The 20,288-nt window shown below is 45.0% G+C and overlaps 1 protein-coding gene across 3 annotated transcripts; it reads left to right on the top strand.

Annotated features, from left to right (window-relative positions):
* The first annotated feature begins 6,395 nt into the window (after positions 1-6,395).
* Positions 6,396-18,695, top strand: PPIL6 (peptidylprolyl isomerase like 6). 3 transcript variants are annotated; one of them, XM_068938000.1, is made up of 9 exons: positions 6,430-6,630; positions 7,046-7,234; positions 7,640-7,828; positions 9,137-9,199; positions 9,348-9,495; positions 10,613-10,669; positions 13,649-13,784; positions 15,183-15,324; positions 17,101-18,695. In XM_068938000.1, exons 1-8 carry the CDS (start codon positions 6,562-6,564, stop codon positions 15,292-15,294), a joined length of 963 nt encoding a protein of 320 aa, XP_068794101.1. In that variant the 5' UTR covers positions 6,430-6,561; the 3' UTR covers positions 15,295-15,324; positions 17,101-18,695. The 3 variants fall into 3 exon arrangements, with proteins under 3 accessions (XP_068794102.1, XP_068794100.1, XP_068794101.1); XM_068938001.1 differs by lacking the exon at positions 17,101-18,695 and having other exon boundaries at positions 6,396-6,630; positions 7,046-7,141; positions 15,183-15,412; XM_068937999.1 differs by lacking the exon at positions 17,101-18,695 and having other exon boundaries at positions 6,427-6,630; positions 7,046-7,252; positions 15,183-15,405.
* Positions 18,696-20,288: the final 1,593 nt, after the last annotated feature.

Genomic DNA, 20,288 nt, shown 5'->3' with positions numbered 1-20,288 from the left:
TTCTCAGTTGCTCACATAGAATAAACTTATTAGCAAATCCGTCTCGTTGTTTATTACATTAAAATGATATTAGGGTTCTGGACCCAAAGTGTACGAAAATACATAGACTATATAGAGGTCCATTTTTATGAGCGATTAACACAATTACGTGCTCCCCATTTGTAAGTTACTCAGTATACTTGAATTCTTAAAAAAAAAAAAAAACTTTTTTTTTCCCCTTCCAAATGCAAGTTTACGAAATAGTGGCTTTTTCTTCTGAAGATTTTGGCTGATTCCCCAGGTAAAAGCTTAAATAAATTCCTGAGAGGTAGGGCAACCACACGACCATGTGCTGTAGTGAGTATGTATTTGACGATTGTTTATGTATTTATTCTGCTTGCCGTTATATTCATGGTTTAGCGCTAAGTAACATTTCTTGCCCTTAACAACCTAAAGTTCAAAAGAGTATGCTCATATTTGTGCATGTTCTCATGCAGAAGCTGAGGAATTGTCACAATGGATCAGATGTGTGGGTCTTCCAGTCTAGCATCCCATTTTGACAAATGCATATCAGTGCATTTTGTTGGAGCTGTGGAAGCAAGACATCCAGTCTTCATTGTAGCACGTGTTATTTTGCAAATATTGCAATACATTCATTTTGTGCTTTCTCTGGTGCTCGGAGGGACTGTAAACAGCAGCGCTAGGGGTTTTATAGCAATTAACTTAGTGCCTAAGTGGAAAAGGAGATGACTGTCTCATGGTGGACTTTTTCAAACTGAATGCGTATTCACAGGTTAAGGTTGCAGATGTTGGCCCTGGCATCTGTCTTGCTAGTGGTTTGGGAAAGAGGTTGGCTTGCATCTCTTTATTTGCAAAACCCTTATTTTACTATTCCTGTCTAACTGGTTAGTCATGATGACGTCCACTTCGAGGCATTTGCTGAGACCCAGCTTGGGGGCTGTTAGTCTTTCTTCACCTCACCTTACGTGAAAGCATGTATGGGAAGTGTCTCTAGAGGTTTCTACCAATTCGCAGCGATCATGTGCATGCAACAGCCTCGTGCACTTTCCATCACCCTACATCTTGCACTTCTCTAGCAGAGGGACTCACTGAGTCTGTAAGGCCAGACGCAAGAGAAGCTGAGTCTCACTTGGGAGCAGCCAGAAGTATGCCGGTTTGTGAAGCAGGCGTGCCATACGTTCTGGGTGTTAGTCAGGGTGCCTCCTCTTATCTTCCCATGGTTAGATGTCCAACTGTGTAGGCTTTAGCCTAATTCCTCCGCTTCTGCGGGTTTTCTGCAAGGAGGGGAGAGAGAACTGATATTTCTGTACTTTCTTCAGCTGTGGTTTCAGGACCTCCTTTATCTATTCATTAAGGCATCAAAGAGTCTGCTTCTCCCAGACCTGCAGTCCAATGAGCTCCTGCAGTCCTATGCGCTTCATCCCACTTTTCAGATCCTCCATAAAGGATTGTGGACAGTGAATGGTTTTTCACAACAGATACACTATGGTTCATCTCTGGCCCAAGCAGTTCTTTCTAATGCAAGAAAACATCCAAACAGATGCTAGGTGACACAAACATCCAAAAGATGCTAGGTGAACCAGCATCTCACTTTGGCATGCTTACTGCTCACTTCTGGCTAATGTTTTAATCTTATCTAATTGAAAGAATTTTTGGTATAGCAGGATGCAGAGTTTTACTTCAATTAGCAACTCTTGGCAGTCTCTGTCCTGCCAGTTTTTTCTAAAACCCATAACTGTAGCCCACTGTCTGTACAATCCTGAATGGCACTGACTCTCAAATGTATTCATGGGTCTTCCCTTGAAATCCCTCTCGATCCTCCTCATCCTTACCCTTAAGGTAACATGACTTGTGGGTATTACATCAGTCAGTGGGGGAATTTCAGGTTGCTGTGGACTGCCCCAGTAGTATACTGCCTCCTTCAAAATCAGGTTTCCCTTTGGACTTGCTTTACGTTTCTTGATAAAGTTGTGCCAGTTCCACCTTCCACCTAGAAGGCTGATCGTATAGACGTCTTCCTTATTTTGTGAGCTGAATCTTTTCTCGCTCCCTCATGTGAAGAAGACCTTTTCTCAAGTCCCCCATATTGCTTGCTGCTACTGCTGGGAGATCACAATTGCGTTTTCCCTGCACAGTATCTCAGTATCTATCAGATACTTCTGGTCACCCCAGGGCCTGGGCTGAAACAGCAATGGTGGCGTGGCCGGAGCATGCGTGACTGTGGTTCAGCAGCTTCAGCAGAAGAGCTGTGCAGTGTTTCCTCTCTAGATATTTGCTGTGAGGTTGCTTGGTGTTTGCATCTTCAACGAACGCTATGGTATTCCTTATATAGCTTTTAGCAGGACGATGCTGCCGTTGTTATTTGACTAATGGCACCCTGAGCACCTCCAGCATAATGTTGCTGGGTGACACCTCGCAGCTATCCTGCCAGAGCTGCTTCCTGTGGGGGCTCCCTCTCAAATCGCTTTTTTAATTAATCCAGTCTGCCTTTCTGTTCTCTTTCTCAGTTTCTTTCAGATGCTATTTTGAACTGAAAGGAACTGAAATGGCAGCAGACGCGGCAGGTGGAGAGTTTTGGCGAGAGCAAACCCCTTTGAGACTCACGCAGAAGGAAAACTTTCTCGTCTCATGTGTCAGGGCACATGTGTGCGCTCTTCAGAGAACGTCATGTTTCCAAGAAAGCCAGTTGCATTACCTCTGAAAGGGTAATGAAACCCTTTCATTTTGTACTTTCCATGCTTTCCTTCACTGTAATCTTCACTTTTTCAAAAATTAATTCTGCACAGCATGTCTGCTGTAGCTGACCTAGCAGAGAGCTGTATGAGCAAGCTCCCTGTGTAACTCTGCACGCCTAGGAAAGCATTTATTTATTTAGGAGAGCACGCGAGCAACATCATGTTGTCTCAGAGAGGTAACAGAAAGGGCGTGAACCGAACTAGTCATCCAGCTTAATATTTTGATATTTAATGCTTTTGACAGTTGGCAACCTGTTGAAATAGATTTTAATGCATCTGAATTGCAAAGTGATGTGAAAAAAAGGAGAGATAAAAATAGAATGGATAGAAACAGTAAGTTATCTTTGGCTGTTGGTTTGTTCTTTTTGAAGAAAAGCCCATCATAAATTTTCAGAAAACAGTCCTGTGCAGCTAATGATCTTATGCTTGTTAGGCTAATTTCTTTTTTTGATTATTAGTTTAAAAGGAGGGGGAAAAAAAGCAGCATGTTTGTCGTTAATTCCCTTTCTTGCCCCTAATGGCAGTAAGCATTTCCACACCTAGAAATTATTTGTGAACAATAAGAACAGCTAAATAGATAAATAAATAAATAAATAAATATTTTTTTTTTAAGAAAAAGGATAAGCGGGAGCCAGACATATGTATGTACAGAATTAAATTTTGGAAACAGAACTTGTGGGTAAATCTAAGTGCAATTGGGAACTATACACTGAGTGTATGTTTGAAAAAAAAAAAGCAGTTGATTGATTGATTGATTGATTGCTATGGTTTTAACACTTACTCTTTGCAATGCCAAAGGAAGGCAAGAGGCGTTTTAAAAGGCCTAATAAACTTCAGTTGTATTAATCTATTTCAAGCTAAAAACGAGTGGGTATAGAGAAAAATAGGTACCTAAGAGAGTATTTTCTGCAGTGTTACTTATTTTCATATTCCGCTCTGCGTATGTTGCTTCTCTTTTTGAATTTACATAAGGCTGCTATAGAAATTTTTGGCTATAGCAGAAGCCATATGGTCTTGCTACTAAAATTAGGTTCTGCTTGTCACAACCTGCAGAGGCCGTGGTCATTGAATAGTCATGGTTGCTCTACAGAGGAGGAAGAAAACAGCTTTTTCTTTGAATGTTCAGCCACAGCACAGAAAAAGTAGCTGTGCTTTAACACGATGGCTTCTTGTGGTTAGCTGAAGTTAAGCCTAGACTTGTTCTCAGCCACCCAATATGTGTGTGTCTAAATTAACACTGCCTTGTCTATAAGAGGATCTTAATATGTTAAAAGAGCATTTTTTTTCCTACTAAAGACATGGTTTGTTTTGCATAGCTGTATCTCTGTACTAAGCTACATCATGCAATGAAAATAGACACGACAGCAAAAATGACTTCAAGAAGCTTTCCCAAAGCTTCAAGTCAGGGCTTCACAATATGGTCATATTTGTCACATCTAAATGAAAGTTAAAAAAAAAAAAAGGAAAATGAAAGAAAAAGGCAGTCAATAACTTCATCTGTGGCACTGGGCCACAGTTTGCAAACACAAGTTTAACCTCTAAACCAAAACAAGTACCCACCTGACAGAAAGCTTTCTGAAGCCCTTTTTGCTATGTTTTTCTGCTGTTATGGCATGATGTAATTTCGCAAACATAGAGACGCAGCTTTGAAAGATAGATCGTGTCATCGCTAGAAAACAAGCACAGCTTTCATGCCTAAAAATTTGCATCAGACTAACTACATTGATCTCACAACATCTTTGGCGGGGGTCTGCCGCTAAGAACCGCGGCTGTCACTGCACATTTTAGTGACCCGAGGCTGCTGCCCTCGCCAGCAGGCCATCGCTTGGCCCTGTTCATCAGCATTACTTCTTGGGCCCAAACTGTTCACATAGTCTCCATTTGATTAGGCGTAGTGTGAAAAAGCAAACACCTACGCGTCACTGCAAAGTGAAGGGAGAGACCTAAAACCGCCTTCTGAATAGCGAAGCTGTCAAACTGTCCAAAATGTTCCCTCTCCCTCCAATTTTTTTGTACTCGTGAAATAAACTAAAATCGTGCGCCAAGGTCTTTTAGGCGAGCGAGCCGCTGCGTTAGTTAAACCTTCCGAATCCGATAATCTTTGTAATCTCCGAGACTGTGAGGACAGAGCGGCTCAGACCTTCCCCGCGCGCGCCAGGAGCACCAAGCACAATGTTTGCTGCAAATTCTGACAAAACAGTCGTGAGAGCGGGACCCTGGTGGGCCGCGATAGGCAGCTAAGGTGTGCAGGGAGCAGAGGAACTTCAGGGAGATAAGGGGGAGCCCGTCTGCAGCCTGTGATTTCTTTCTCAGTTGCAGTTTTCTGCAGGCACAGGCAGTTCATAAATGTCTAGCAGAGATGCCACAGGCTTTTTTGGTTTTGACTCTGTGGATATGTACAGATTTAGCACTTTATAAAGCCATTTAGAAATACAATGGCAAAAAAAGTGCGTGTGATAATAATTAAGACAAGACGTGGATGCAAGCAGTTTAGCATTGGTTTGTTCTGCCCACGTGCGTGAAAATGGCAAGTGTCTCATCCGCAACAGAATTTTGACATGTTAAATGTGTTTTGGGCTGGGGACATCGAGATTTGTTCTGTGATGGCATGAAAAGCTATGCGCGCTTGTATACCTTTGCTTAGAGGATACGTTAGCTTGCGTTGCAGCTACTCAATTATGTTTGCTTCGCTTTAACGTTACATAAAATTAAGTTCCTGACACAAGCGTCTTCTAAAATTCACGCTGCTCCGAGACCGAAGGAGACCGTGATCGCCCGCTGAGGCAGGCGCGCTGACAGAAACCCTTGCTGAATTTACAGCTGTCCCGCAAAACTGCTTTTGTGAGGGACGTTTTAGTGGAAAGTGAGGAAATGTGCTGTAGGGGTACAAAGCTGTGTCGTTACAGCTGCAGCCATGCTGTTAGCACTTGGTCAATACGCTGTATTGCCGTTCCCCCCCTCCGTCAAAGGGAGTGATATCTCACCGTGCAACAACAGTATTGCATATTGAATAAATGTATAGGTGGGCGTTTCCAGGTAAAAGGAGACACTTCTTTACACAGTCTGCAGTGAAGCTGCAGGTCTCTTTGCCACGGGATTTTTCTGGCTGCCAGATTTTGACATTTGTTCAAAAAGCAAATACATTCACAGGGAGAAGATCCGCCCGGAGGGGGGGAATTAAACGCCGAGACACCAGAAAATCCCTGCGCGGCCGGTGACCAGAGGCTGGGAGGGTAAGGGGGAAGCGTTGTTACGATGCCAGCTGATTCTTACGCTTTTTGCTTGGCGCCCGCTCTCAGCCCTTGCTAAAACCACGATCTTCGTCCTTAGACTATTTCTTGTAAAGGGGTCTGTACTTGGGGGCGGGAGGGATGAGCTCTTGAAAGACCCGGGTTTCACGGCGCTGCTCCGTGGCAGGCTTTCTGTGCCGCCTGCCCTTCTTTACTCAGGAGGCAAACTGGCAACAACAGACTTTCTTTTCCTTTCCCTAGGGTTGAAAAACCAGCGATGCAGGGGGGGCTTGGGAAGCGCTACAGCCTTCAGGCGGGATGGGTGCGCGCCGCCGCAGCCTGGGGAAGGCAGCTCCCAGCCGGCCACGGGCAGAGGGAGACAGCGCTTCGTGTTAGTTCAGTAACCCCCTCCGGGCACGTTTCTGATGAGGAGGGGGGAAAAAAAAAAAAAACCCAGCGGAGGAGAGGCCTGCGTCCCCCGGCTCGGGCCTGCGTCCCCCGGCTCGGGCCTGCGTCCCCTGCTCGGGCCTGCGTCCCCGGGCCGGGCCGCGTTGCTAGGGAGCGGGAGGGCCGCGGCCGCTGGCGGCAGGGGCACGATGGGGCGACTGGAGGTGGTGGGGATGCTCCGGCACCCGGCTTTCCACGTGGCCAAGGGCACGGCGGAGGTAACGGCGACTGCCCCCGCGAAGCGCCACGCGCTTGGGTTGAAGGGCGGCCACGTCTTTGGCCGTTTTTTTCCCCCTTTATCGTTCGGGGGTGGGCTGGGCAGTGTGATTCAAGAAGGTTGGTGAAGCGGGCCGTTCAAACGAATACTAAAAAAAAATTAAAAAAAGAAGATATTCATTACAATTAACACTAAGTATTTCGACCCACCTGTGTGCGCTTCCGCAAGTGCCGGGAGCTATGCCAAAGGCAGGAGGAGCGAAATGCAATACCTGGATTGAAACATGGCTTGGACCGCAGTTAAATCATGGGATACAAGTAGTGATAGGACGGGGGTGTGTGGTGGTGCTGGGGGGGGGGGGGGGTGGTATTAAACTGCTTGTAAGCCCTTTTTTTCCCCTTGCCTTGAAAATCTAGGCTCTGAAGCAGAAGTTTCCGAGCCACTTTGCAGACCCCGTAGTCCAGCCTCTGTTTGAATTTGCCTGGCATGAATATTTACAGAAGAAAAAGAAGGTAGCGCTCTCGTCTACCAAGGCTGTTTCGGCCGCAGACCCTGTCCCCCGGGCTGCCGCCCCCGCAGCTCGACGCCACCAGCGTGTTTCGGAGGTGCTCTTCTCCCTCACGGTTTGTTTTCACGTCCTCAGAGACCCTTGAGACAGGACGCAGGTCTCCGGGCACTTCCGCCGTTCAAATTATTAGAAAGCTGCATTTCTATGATCAAGAGCAGGAGTCGGCCTGCGCGGTCCTTCGCGTTATAATTTTTGGCGTGTGAATGCCCACGTTATCGGCTGCGTCAGCAGCCGAGTTGGACGCATCAGGCCGTGCTGGTCCCACCTCCCTCTTCCAAAGCTGCAGAGGCCACGCCGGGGCCGTCAGGGGCAGCTCTGCAACGCTAGCACACCTCACCGAAGGCGGTTGGGCGTCCCCTTTGGGTTGGCAGGATTCATGGCTTTAAAAGTAGGAAAAGCATTAAAACATCTCCCCCCCCCCTCCCCCCCCCGCTACCCACAGGAGCTGCGAGGGGAGACGTGGGCGTATCAGGCCCCGGTGATGTGCTTTGCCGACGGCGAGCTGCTGGGCGACGAGCAGCGGCTGCTCCGCTGGGCCTACGACAAGTGGGACCACTGCGATTTTACACCCCAGGCCCTTTACCAAGCTATTACGGAGGATTTCTGCACCAAATATATGAAAAATAGCCAGGTAGGTAACGCCGTTCTTTTGCAAGAGACGTATAAGGTTTGCAACTACCTATATGTTATCAAGCGGGGAAAAAAACGGCAGGTTTGGCCAGAAGGAAAAGGAGTGAGCAGAGCGGTCGCGGTTTATAGTTTCTTGCCCCCTATGATGGGCAGAAAAGGGTGACATGAGCTGGGGGAGACGCGTTGCTCCTCTCGGCAGCCACAAAGTGGTGGGACACAGTATGAAAGCTCAGATTTTCCTGGCTGCCTGTGGGAAAAGGATCGAGTTTCCCAGGAAATCCAAAAGGCTAAGGTATTTTTTTCAGAAACTAGTGGGAAAATGGAAAGGAGCAGGGGAGGAGTGAGAGGAGGGCAGAAGTCCCTCTTTCAAGCAAGCGGTCGTTCATGCTCTTTCCCAAAGTAAAAGGAAGGGATTTTGTGGGTGAGAGAGACTGGGATGGGGCCTAATTTTAAAAGGATAAACTATCGGTTAGTTGTAGTAAGGCTGTCATAGTCAGGAATCGAGTGGTGAGCAGATCAGACACCTCTTCTTCAGGGGTGGCAACGTGCCCCGCGGCAAAAATCAACTTTTGCACCGAACTGCACTGGTTACGCAAATCCTCGTGCACCTTCTCAATGTCTCCAAGAGCTGGGTGACCCCGCCAGGGCATTTCAGACAACCGCCGGCCCTCATGCCTCGCTCGGTGTGAATGGTCCAACAAAAGCCCCTGGCCGGCGGTGCCTCCTCCAAAGTCACAAACCGCCTGGGTACCACAGCCCAGTTACCAAAACCACTGTTTTTTCCCAAGCTAAGAAATCCTAAGATGCCATGGTGTGTGGGGGTGTGATGCTGCAAAGAAACACTGACAAAATAGTACGAGCAGAGAAAGATAAAATGTCAGGCCAAAGCAAATAACACAGAAAATACTTTATTGATGCCACTCAGATTTGAAAATGGTTAGCAAAAAGCAAAGAAGGTCCATTTTGGTGGCGTGATCCGTATTCCAGTTCTTTTATTCATTCCTATCTGTGTTGCCTTGGCTACCACAGAAGTGTAAAGAAATGCGAGTCGCAGAAATAGGCCCTGCCTCGTATTTTGCTTTCAGCCCGCTGTAAGAATGATTTCTGTCCAGAATGAAGCGAGACCTTCTTTACCTTTGTGTTTACTTAGACAAAACAGCAGAAACTCTGTTCTGTATCGACTCTCCCATGGGCATTTTCTGACACCGTTCACCCGGGGCAGCCAGGCTCTCAGATGAGTTAGAATAGTGAATGTTGAACTGAAAGCTGGCCTTTATCTCAATTGGATTTGTTTTTCTGCTTTAAACAGCATGTGTTTGTGTACTTGGATATAGCCATTCAGCAACAGCCCATCGGGACACTTTTATTTGAGGTATGTTACAGGGGAGAAAAGCAAAAGCAAAGAATGAATACACCAAATGCTGTGGTTTAATTGGCCAAAGAAGGGGGAATAGAAATCTGGCCAGTTTATGTATGTCAGTTATGAACGTCACGTATTTTTCCTCTCTCTCATTTTGTAGCTCTTTTCGGATGCGTGTCCCAAAACGTGTGAGAATTTCCGCGTTTTGTGTACAGGGGGAGTGAGGTCGTCTTCCACTGGTCTCGAGCTCACTTACAAAAATTCCGTTTTTCATCGAATAGTAGAAAAGGGATGGATCCAAGGAGGAGGTGCATTTCTAAATGTTCTGAGTATATCTGAATTACGGCAGAAGTGGGATGGGATGATCTGCATGAATAACAGTCTTCATCCAAGAAAGCAAAACTGAACTCCATGACATAGCTAATCTCTGCAGGACAAGCCCTCAGTTAATATACATATAAAACTGAAAAAGATTTTCTCTTTTAGCCATCTAACTTTCTAGGACTTTCTAATGTAAGAAAAGTGAGGATAATTTGGTTTTTTTTAATTATCCAATACTTCTTCAAAAGATCTTTGGTAAGTATTTAGGAAGCTAATTGAAAACATGAAGCCACTTTCAATAAAGTTCTTTGGTAAGTAATTGGGAAACTAATTGTTTAACTAACATTAAAACACTAACAGTATACGCAGGAAAACATACTACTTGTTTTGGAGGGAGTTTAATTTATGGAGGCACTTAGCCAAGCGTCAGAGACACTCCAAATGTTTTGGTGAGTTATTTGAACCAGGACTTTGCCTAGAGCTGGGTACTATGTACTGAGGAGAAAGGCGTAAGAAATGACTAGTCACGTAACTTGTCTGACCTCCCAGGGAAGCCAAGTTAGGTGTGCCAGAAGAGATCGCCTTCGTTACTTCCTTCCAGCCTATCAACTGTCTTATCGGCCTCGACGCCTTACCTTTGTTTATCTTTGTCTTGCCTACTCTGAATGTAACTGCTTAAATTCCATTTTCAGTGGCTACTTTGAAGATATACTTCCTACTTTCCATGAATAACCATGCAGATATTTATGTAGTCCAAAAAAGCAACCTAAAATTCTAATTTACCTTAACCTAACCCACGTACCCCAATGTTTAAGTCACAAAGATAGTTCTCTTTAAACCCTCTTAAAAAAAAAAAAAAACCCGATGCACCAGTTTTCTGTAGTGTCTCACTCATCAGAAATCTACTTCAACAGGAATTTCTCTTTCACCAAATCTTCTTCCTCAGATAACCTCGTAGCTTTAACTCATCATAACATCATAGCCTTATTTTCATCCTTCCTTGTTCTAAACATCTGCTCTCTGGCAGGCATCCTTCTCCTGGAGCACATTCATTAAGCCTGTGAGAAACTTGAATTCTGATTGCTACTTTTATCTGCTCTACAGACATAGTAGCCAGAAGAGGAGATGGAGGAGAATCCATTTACGGTCCCACCTTTGAAGGTATGGTTCCTGAATTATCTCGCTATGCAAATCTCAAATTTCAGCAAAAATCAGGTTATTTAAATGATGTTATTCTCAGGAAAACCTGGGACTTTTCTTTCATTTCCTTGAGGGAAACGCTTTGATTTTCAGTCAGCATTATTAACCATTTGTATTAGCATTAGCAGACTGCTTTAATGAGGAAACTTTTGGACTTGTAATCTTGCCTCTGATGCGCTGTGCCCGACCCTCTGCTTCCCAAATCTGTGTGCATTTACCCCATCTAAATTACAGCTGATGGCCAGCCGCCTATCTACTTCAAATGTAAAACTGTGAATACTGATGGTTGTGGAAGGACTTGAGAAATGCAAAGTGCTATGATTAACTACAGAGCTCCAGGCATCTGATAGCACTTGTTTAAATATGTTTAAAATAATGGAAATAACTCGGTTTTAGCTCTAGATTTCCTGGAACTTAGGCAGCTTTAGGGCTTGGGCCCATCTCAGGCGTCACCGCCACTGGTTGTGTGACTCTGCTGATCTAAGTGGAGTTGCTTCTAAATTTCACTAAATTGAGACGACCCTTAAAACTCTGAAAGTCAAGAAATGACAAACACGAGGTAAGTTTAATATTAAACATTCCTCCGTACTGATATAAGGTAATAAAACGTAAAGAAAAAAGAATGTTATAACATGCAATATTTAAGAAAAACAACTCCTATAATTGACACAGACATTTGGGATATTCCGTTTAGATTAAATGCTGCCCATAAAGATGGTTTATGACAGGCAAAGCAGTTTGGAAAGTGATTTATATTCTCCTATATAAAAGCTTTCTTCCTGCCAATGTCACAAATGATGTTACGTTTGAGCAGACTGGGCAGCAGCCAGCAGTGAGATCAGAAATGCCGAGTGTAGCTGAAAACTTTATTTTCAAAGACGATCAAGAGCCTACGCGACCGAGGAGAGGCCGCTTTCGCCTTGAGGCCCTAGCACAGAGCAAAAGCAAACGACAAGCAGGTCGATGAGACTTTTTGGACAGAACGTTGCCCACGGTCCGGCCCTGCTGAAGTGCGGCGCCGACAGGCAGGGAAGTTACTGAAAACGGGACAAAAGTCTACGGACCTTTTTTGTGCCCCAGCGGCGTCCCCACAGGCAATAAATACCGCACGCTGAACGGGGTAGGAAGGAGCAAAAGTCACCTCTTTGACACTGAAACTCCTGCAATAGCAACAGGACACAGAGAAAACAAGCAATTACTGGGAAAAAAATGAGGACTATCCGTTACATTTGCAAGGCAGATGACAATGACAAGATTAAAAACTTTGTGAAGCCCCGTTTCCAGCTGCACTATACCGGTGCTACCGTGCGCCTCGCACTTCTTACACTTTCTCCCAGCGACTGCCCCAGGGCCAGCTCTGGGCCAGTCTCGTCCTTCGGGTGGGAACCGGCCGCACTTCAAAAAAATAACATCAGTCTGGGTCTGCACGTGCCCCCGGGCTGCAGCATCGATCCACAGGCTGATTGACCGTTATAGTACATTTCCACGTGCAATTAATTAAGTGACACTTCTCACAGCTACCTTGTACATGGGCGAAGATGGGGCCAAGAGCTGAAGTGATTTGCTTTATAGTCACACAGAAAGCTAGCAGCAGCACGGACATTAAAATTTCGAGAGTCACTCTCGCTCCCGGCTCCATGTTTCTTCTCCAGGCTTCTCATTTGCCACCAAGGAAAGACGCTGAAAGGGTCAGGGATTTTTACTGCTTATCAGAGCTGAAGTGTGGGCAGCTGATGTGTTTCGAAAGCACATAAGTAATGTAATTTTAAGATGGGTTTAATTTGGCATCCCTGAAAGTGTCCCTAAAAGGATTTTATTGCCCATACTGCACACACTACAAATGCTGATGTGTTAAAATAAAAGATTGCCAGTTCTTCCCCTTCCCCCTTTTTAATTAAAAGCTACATGTCGCTTTTAATCCTTTAGAAAGGTGTTCGCTTAGCTATGCATTTTTAATTTAAGACTTAGGTTGCTTTTCTAGTGCTTCCCACCAAACTATTTACATTGAGGGCAGAGGACAAATATCTTTGATGTCTGAAAACAGTGACAGATGCCTCTGTCAGATGGTAATTTTCTGTGAAACTCTACATTTGGCACCTGTCCATTCACCGCAATACTTGCTGAAATTAATGGCATGCAACTACATTTTACTGTAATAAGCTCAAAGTACTGAGGTAATTACGGAGAACCATTTGGCCTGGAGCGTCGTGTCACAGTACAAAGCACCCTACTCTGAAATTAGACAGTTGAAGTCATTTTGCAATCCACAAGTTAGTGTCAGGGGAGTAACAATTCAGTTAAAATTTAATTACCATTCTTATGAATCAGGTTGTGAGAAGGGCACTCAAACAGAGCAAAAATAACAAAAAAAAAAAACCAGAGCACAATATAATCAAAAAATATCCTAGTTTCCTTCAAGCCTGTGGCGAGCTCGAGTCTTGACAGCTCGGCAGGACAAGCACTGTGCCGGAGGCCAGCAGTGCAGGGGCGTAATGGGGTGCCGGACCACGCAAGCCCCAGGGGATCATCTGTAAAGTGGGAATAATCCTAAGTAGCCTCGGGGAACTGTCCTGCTAAATGCCCTGAGCTCCTCCAGGGAGAGACGTTGCAGAACGACATGGGGCTGGAGGGACGGTTGCTGTTGGTCTAGTATTCAGAAATACCTAGAACGGTTCCTCATGAATAGTTTTCATCTGTTTGTTTCTTGGCTTGAGAACTACATAGTAACAGGAAGTACTTTCTGGGAAGGACTTTGATTCAAACCCAAGAGTGACTTCACTCGTGTGGGACAGGTTGACAGGCGATCGATGGGGGAAAAGGAGGCGGGGAAGTGAGACAGAGCAGGAAGGAAACGATAGAAAAGGGAGCTGTAATAGCGACTTACAAGCAAAGGAAGCAACACAGTTGCCTTTTTTTTTAATTATTGAACTCTTTTCCTAGATGAAAACTTCTCCATCCGTCACAACAAAAGAGGGATCCTGGGCATGGCCAACACAGGACGCCACAGCAACGGCTCGCAGTTCTACATCACCCTCCAGCCAGCTCCCTACCTGGACAAAAAGCACGTAGCTTTCGGGTACGCATACTCAAGCTTGCCATTGCTTCAATGGTTAGGATGTTGCCCTGGGACATTGCTGCCCAAAAGGTTCATGAAGCCCTGATGACGCTGCAACACAGCCATCTCTGGCCATGGATAAGATGGATTTAAAGTACCTACCTAGTGACGCCCTTCCCTCCCTCTCTCTGCCTTGGCCTGACCTGCTCGAGCTGGAAATCCTCTGGCAAAGCCATGGCAGCTCCCAGGGCCAAGCCTATCCATTTCTGACTGTCAAACAAAGGTGTGCCCTGACAGACAGGGAAGTGTTGAGCAAAAGCCTCCAGTCTCTGATTTGCCCTAAGGAGCCGAAAGAAATTATTTTAGCAAATGTGTGCTAACAGTTCATTCTCAGTGGGTTAATGTATAGGGCTGGCCCTGTTCAAGTTTTTAGACTTTTAGGAATGTGCTAGGGAAGATTTTGGTCCGAGCAGTTTGCTTGATGTAAGGGAATAAAAATATGTCCAACCTACAGAGAACAACTCAAAAGCAAATTCTGGCTGGATATATTTATAACAAGTGGCATTTGCCTCAAGTGTCCACTGGCTCTGTATAATCCAAAAGGCACAGGAAACATGAGCATTGAACTTATAACAGGGCCCACATAAAGCTTAGCCTTAGAGATTTTAGTCCTGGAGGAGCAAAGAGCCTCCTGCGAGGACAGCGAGGCATTTCCCATCCTGCTGACGTCCTCACCCTCTGCTCAGGCTGGGCTTCTGTCTCCTCAAAAGTCATGGTCGTTTGCAGCTGGGGGACCTTGTACAATGCTTATTTCTTTAAATAAATGTGGCTACCTAAAGCCATAGTACTTTCACATCTCCTAAAATGCTAACTAGTGACCATCTAACAAAGAACCGATGGCTTTTGTGATTCCCTTGTGAGGAAGGACTCTTTAAAGAGCAAAGCAGATACAGCCTGTTGGTAGGAAAACCGCGACGTGGTTTTGTTATAGCGCCGCATAAGAAATAGACTTCCGCAGCGGCTCCTGGGCCAGGTGCCGTAGCAGAGGCAGTGAAGGCACATGGTGTGGCCAGTTTCGCAGACCAATTAGCAAAGCATTTCTCGATCTTCCAAAATTCAACCTGAATTTGCTAGCCCTCCGACACCGTCGTTGTTGTTGTCGTTAAATCACGCACATTTAACTCAGCCTTTGCAGAGAAGATGTAACGTAGCAGGGCGCGCTATCTCCGGGCTCCTCAGCCGTGCAGGCTCGAGCTATCCCAGGGGGTGAGAGGGGGGAGGAAAAAGCCAGAGCAGGACCGAAAACTTGGGGGGAGCCTGGGAGAGTTGTGCAGGTGTCCCCCAGTTGGGAAACAGCGGGCAGCTAGGTGCCATAAATCCTGATTATGTCCTTCTCACTGTCCTCTTCCCCTGCTGTAGGCAACTGATTGAGGGCACAGAGACTCTTCAGAAACTGGAAGCCGTGTCTACATATAACGAAAGGCCTGTTGAAGAATGTAAGATTATTAACTGTGGGGTCTTTGAGCCGTGATTGCAAGTGGTTTTTCCTTCATGTAGAAAGGTAGATTGCTATTTTCTGATCTGTTTTTTATAGACTTAGAAGGCTTTTACTCAACAAGTCAAAAATAAAAGCACTTCTTGCACCTGTGGAGTTTTTAGAATCATTCTTTTATCTTAAAAAAATGTTCATAGCTTGTTAAAAATGCTTTCAAATGAGTATAGAAAGGGACCTGTGGGTATATCCCAGTGCCAGTTTGGAGTTTATGGAAGATTGTGGTAACATGATTATCTAGCGACAGTATATTATGACAAGCAGATATGATAAATGCATGTACAGTAAAGTACAGGTTGATTAATGGATACACCCCTATAAAGATAAATTTAAGTGTTCTTGGCAAAATTTGGCCTCTACCTCCAATCTCCACCACACAGCGCATCAGTCAGCGTACAATGGCCATGCCAGGCTTGCCAGCTCAGCTCAGATACTGAATGCAGGCTGGATAGGATAGCTCAGACCTCTCAGAGGAACGGAAAAAAAATGTTTGCAGGACTCACACCTCTCTGAATGTCATACCTTTGGTCTTGCACTGCCAATGATAAACTAAAAGTCACACCCTTGAAATCAAGTTGAAATCAAACAGGGAAACATTAGAGCAGGCCTAAGCTTTGAGTAATTCTTGTTGACACATGGTATCAAACAACGAAGTTTAACGTGATCATTGCTGCTAAAATGGAGAAACATATTGTTTATAAAATTACAGCAAAACAGGAAATGTTAAGGTTAAACGTGGACGCAAGTGTATAGCACATAGCTGATTGCCAGTGTCAGATGAGTGATTTCTGAGCTAGACGCGCTCTCTAATGCATCGTGCAGAGCTTGGGCATCGATCGTTCCAGCAGAAGATGGCAGATAAGCATTAAGAGCCTGGAAGATTTGTGGAAAATGAAAATGCAGTCTGGAAAGAGAAGGCATAACAAAGTATATTGGAAGTTCAAAGGAAGGAGCATTCATCAGGCTTGGATGCAGATATAATGCTAAATCATGCTGTGTCAGGGCTATGCAGGCACTATCCGTTTACAGGTCTGTCTTTTTCCAGAGCAATCTTGAGCGACCTTTACTCCTGCACTGAGCTTAGTGTGTGAGCCACTAAAATCCACACAACAGGGCGAAGATAACGTGGAAAAGACTGAAATAGCAAAGTATTGAGACCTAATTTTGTCTGGGGTTAAGCCCATGGATTTCATGACACCTAAGTAACAGGCTTAAGTTGTTGCGAAACGGGAATGAATTTAGCAAATCACTTAACAAATGTTTAACTTAATGCCTGAAGGGGGCATAGACATAGAGTGAACTTCACATGCTCTGAATCAGTACGGAAATCATCTTAATTTTAGCAAGGAGATTTCAGTTCTTCTTTACTTATGGTACAAAACAAAGAGATTCTTTAACCTGAATTACACCTGTAACTAGCTAAGAAGCCTTTAACATATTTTTATTTTGAGGGTTTTTTATTTTCTAATGCATTCTGAAATTTCTATATATACTGCTGTATGGGAACTAAGTCTTCTGCAGGAGCATTTCAAAACAATTGCTTATAGAAAAGCCTATAATAAGCTACATAGATTATATATATCAGTATAGAATAATTATTTGCACTTCAGAGTTCTGTGGCAAAGATGAAAATATGGGGAGGTATTTCATTCAGAAAATAATATATTTCTTGGCAAGTTATTTTTCATATATGCTAGAGTCATGTATTTGCTGCGAAAGGATATGGCTTAGGAATCCTGCAACGGGATGGAGGCTAGCGGCTCTTTTTTGTTTGTTTGTTTGCAGGGGTTCTAAACCGTGATCAAATGTTTAAAGACAAAAGTAAATTTCAAAGGAGACAATGCTAAAAGAAACCAATTAACTGATCTCTTATTTAAAAGAAAATGATGTGTTACGTTGTGCCTACTGGTCTTCTGCAACATGATCTGCCTAGAGTAAGCAGGTGCGTTTCCCTTAACCAAAATACATATGCATTTCCAGCAGGCTGTGTTCCCTCAGTGAGCAACCAAGGGAGAAAGATTATACATATAGTTAGGCAGCAGAGCTGAGCTTTTCCCTGTGCGGAAGGACACAAGAAATGCCTGTGCGTGGAAGGCAGGAGCAGCGCGGGAAAAGCGCTAGCTGTGGGCTCTGCGGCCTGCAGCTGGGCTGCTCGGTGGCACGTGCTGCACCCCCACGTCCCTGTGTCCCCGCGGTGCCGCACGAGTGCGGCGCGAGGTGACCGGGCCGGGGACACCGGGCTGCAGTTGCACCATGCGGGAAACGTAATGACAAGAAGAGGAGAGGACAGCCAGGAAACGGTTTGAATTTCAGACAGAATGATCCTTCTGGCGAGCCACAATTACTGCATTTGCATTGGTCAGGACAGAGCACGCTGCCAGCAAGGCTGTGGTAAAAGCTTTGATGCCGGACTGAGGAGGGCACCTAAGAGGCAGAGTGAGCGTCTCAGCCCCGGTTCCCCCACTGCTGCAAGCCGGACAAGCCGAAAGAGCTCTTGGTGATGAACAGTGAAACAGTAAAGGAGGAATCTTGTTAACCTAATCCAAAATCACATTTTGTGCTGTATTTTCTTTTGTAATCTGCATCTCTAATTGAGAGATTCGATACGTATTGTCTCCTCCGAGATAGCCAGTCCCGAGAAGCGGAGCGTGCAAGGATCCCCAGGGACTTGCAAGCCCTAGGGCATGCGAAGGGGTCCCCAACGGGCTGGGAAATCCAGTGTCAGCCTGCAGATGGGGAGGTGGAGACTTCTATTGCCAACTGCTGGTTTGGAGGAGTTCCCTTCCCCTGCAACCATATACAAAAACTCCCTTCTGTAAAGGGCAGATGGCAGCAACAGGCATCTGCCTGAGAAAACTATTATCTTACTGGATTACAGTGTTGTACTTATGTGATGTGTCACTGCTGTGGGAAAAATTGGTATCTTTTGAGTTTTGCTTAGTTCGCATTTTAAGCTGTGCTGCTTACTTCAGAAACCTCCTTTTAAACTGTCTTAGAAACTCGCCTAAAAAAATGGTGGAAGAAGCCCTCAGAAAATAACATATAAAGTTATTTTCTTCATATAAGTATATGTGTGAAAACTGCAGGGACTGCATGCTGACAAAATATGCCTCCAATTACTTCTAACTAGTTCAAGCACAGATCAAATGAAAGTTGGAGCATGGAAATGTAAGCTACAATGTAGTTTACCAACCTGAGGTGAAATGGTTTCTGAACCTGATCTGGCGGGGGGCTACCAAGGTCAATGGAAATTATTAGCATGGACCCTCTGCTATGTAGGTACTCTGTGCTGATCTGGGGAAGTCCTGTGACCTCCAAAGTATATCTGTTTATTTTAGTTGTATCAGGTGCGCTTTAGACAATATATTTCATCTTCCTACAATCTTGCCTCACTTATCTTTTCAGATCGTCCTGGCTACAGCACTCTGCTATAGTCATTTATATATTTATTGTCTGGGATACACTTATTAAACCACTGTTGACCCTCAGACATAAGTTAGAAACAAGAGTTCCAGATGCCAATTCTGGGAGAAAAAAAGGACTCTGAACTACTGATTTTAAAAGAACTTTACAGGCAACATCAACTACGTAACGTATCAAAAGGATCAAAATAATGTAATACAGCTATTGCATGAAGAAAATATATAAGTGGTATGATTTTATCAACTTAATAGAAAGAATCCTGATACTGTAATTCTGATAAGGTTTCAGACGTGAAGAAGCACTAGCAGGTGGCCAGCTTAACCAAGCTAAACGTTGCCTGTGCCCCAGAGGCAGTGAGGAAGAGGAGCGCTGGCCCAAGGTGCGAGGGCACAGCGAGGGAAGGCAGCTCCCAGGGAAAAGTGGGGGAGCCCCTGCTGGGGCTTCTTCCAGCCATTTCCTGAAGCGCTCCATGGCCAGCCAAGGCTTCTCGGCTGTTTTTTTATCAGCCAGGGGCCTTGAGCGCCTAGCTAAACTCCTAGGAGCGGAGGAGCACGCTCCGGCCCTGACGCTGGCCAGAGCCTACTTCTGTTTTATATAATCACCAAGAGGCAGCTGCACATTACAGATATGCTAAGTGGATGTACTTAATTTATCATCCTGTTTCAGGAAGACTCCATCTAAACATTAGCCTTATTTTTCTTCTATTACCTAAACCAGTCTGACCTTGTTCTGTGGTCAGTTCTTGCTGTGCAGGTGAAAAGTTTATTCCTTCTGCCACATCTTGCCTTATCCCTATTGCCTTTCCTTTTTCTTCCCTTGCCATCTCTTTTTGGCTTGCCTTAGGCTAAAAGCATAGGCCTACACAACCATCTCTAAAGGCTGAAAAAATCTTTCAGCATTATTACCTCTACCACTCTGCATATATATTTTAACGTATTTTTTATGTTAAAAGCAGCCCTTCCACCCTGCTTGTCAAGTACACAGGCTACTAGAGTTTGAAGTCCTACATGCCGCTAAAGGTCCACACTGCTATCCTAGAAGCAATTTTTCCCCTCTAAAAATATGCAAACAGTGTGGAAATTGGATAAAACAACAGCCGTTGTAATATAAAGCTTGTAACAAGATGTTACCTTCTCATTTCATAAAAAACAAGGTACACAGCAATTTCCATAACAATTTTCCCCATTTCCCCAACAGCACAGCAATTCTTCCCTGGCTGCTAGAGAAGGGATAGGTCCTCTGTGAGCCAAAGAGGCTGCTGAGCCTTGGGAGTGATTTCCTTGAGAGAAGGGTGAGGTGCCTGAGATCTCTTTCCCAGCAGGCAGTTTCATTCAGAGGGATGAGTGCAGTCTGCCCAAAGCCGATAACTGTAGTTCCAGCTGCGGTGGGACATGATGCCACTGGAGATGCAGAGGATTTGGAAGTGGAGTCTGGTAACAAAACCAAGACTCTTCTGCACAATGACTTTAAAATAGATCTCGCTGAGTAGCTCCCAGTATCAACTGAGAGCTCATGTACTCTCTAGAAAAAGGTGCAGAAGAACATGCCAG

This window comes from Struthio camelus, chromosome 3, assembly GCF_040807025.1.
Source record: "Struthio camelus isolate bStrCam1 chromosome 3, bStrCam1.hap1, whole genome shotgun sequence".
Lineage (NCBI taxonomy): Eukaryota > Metazoa > Chordata > Aves > Struthioniformes > Struthionidae > Struthio > Struthio camelus.
The sequence above is the reverse complement of the archived record's forward strand: the minus strand, read 5'-3'. Positions and strand labels throughout refer to the sequence as shown.

Excerpts from the sequence above, each read along its gene's own strand:
- PPIL6 (XM_068937999.1), top strand. The coding sequence starts at position 6,562 with ATGGGGCGACTGGAGGTGGTGGGGATGCTCCGGCACCCGGCTTTCCAC. Across the intron at positions 7,253-7,639 it reads AGGTGCTCTTCTCCCTCACG|GAGCTGCGAGGGGAGACGTG; the intron begins GTTTGTTTTCAC and ends CGCTACCCACAG. Across the intron at positions 7,829-9,136 it reads AATATATGAAAAATAGCCAG|CATGTGTTTGTGTACTTGGA; the intron begins GTAGGTAACGCC and ends TGCTTTAAACAG.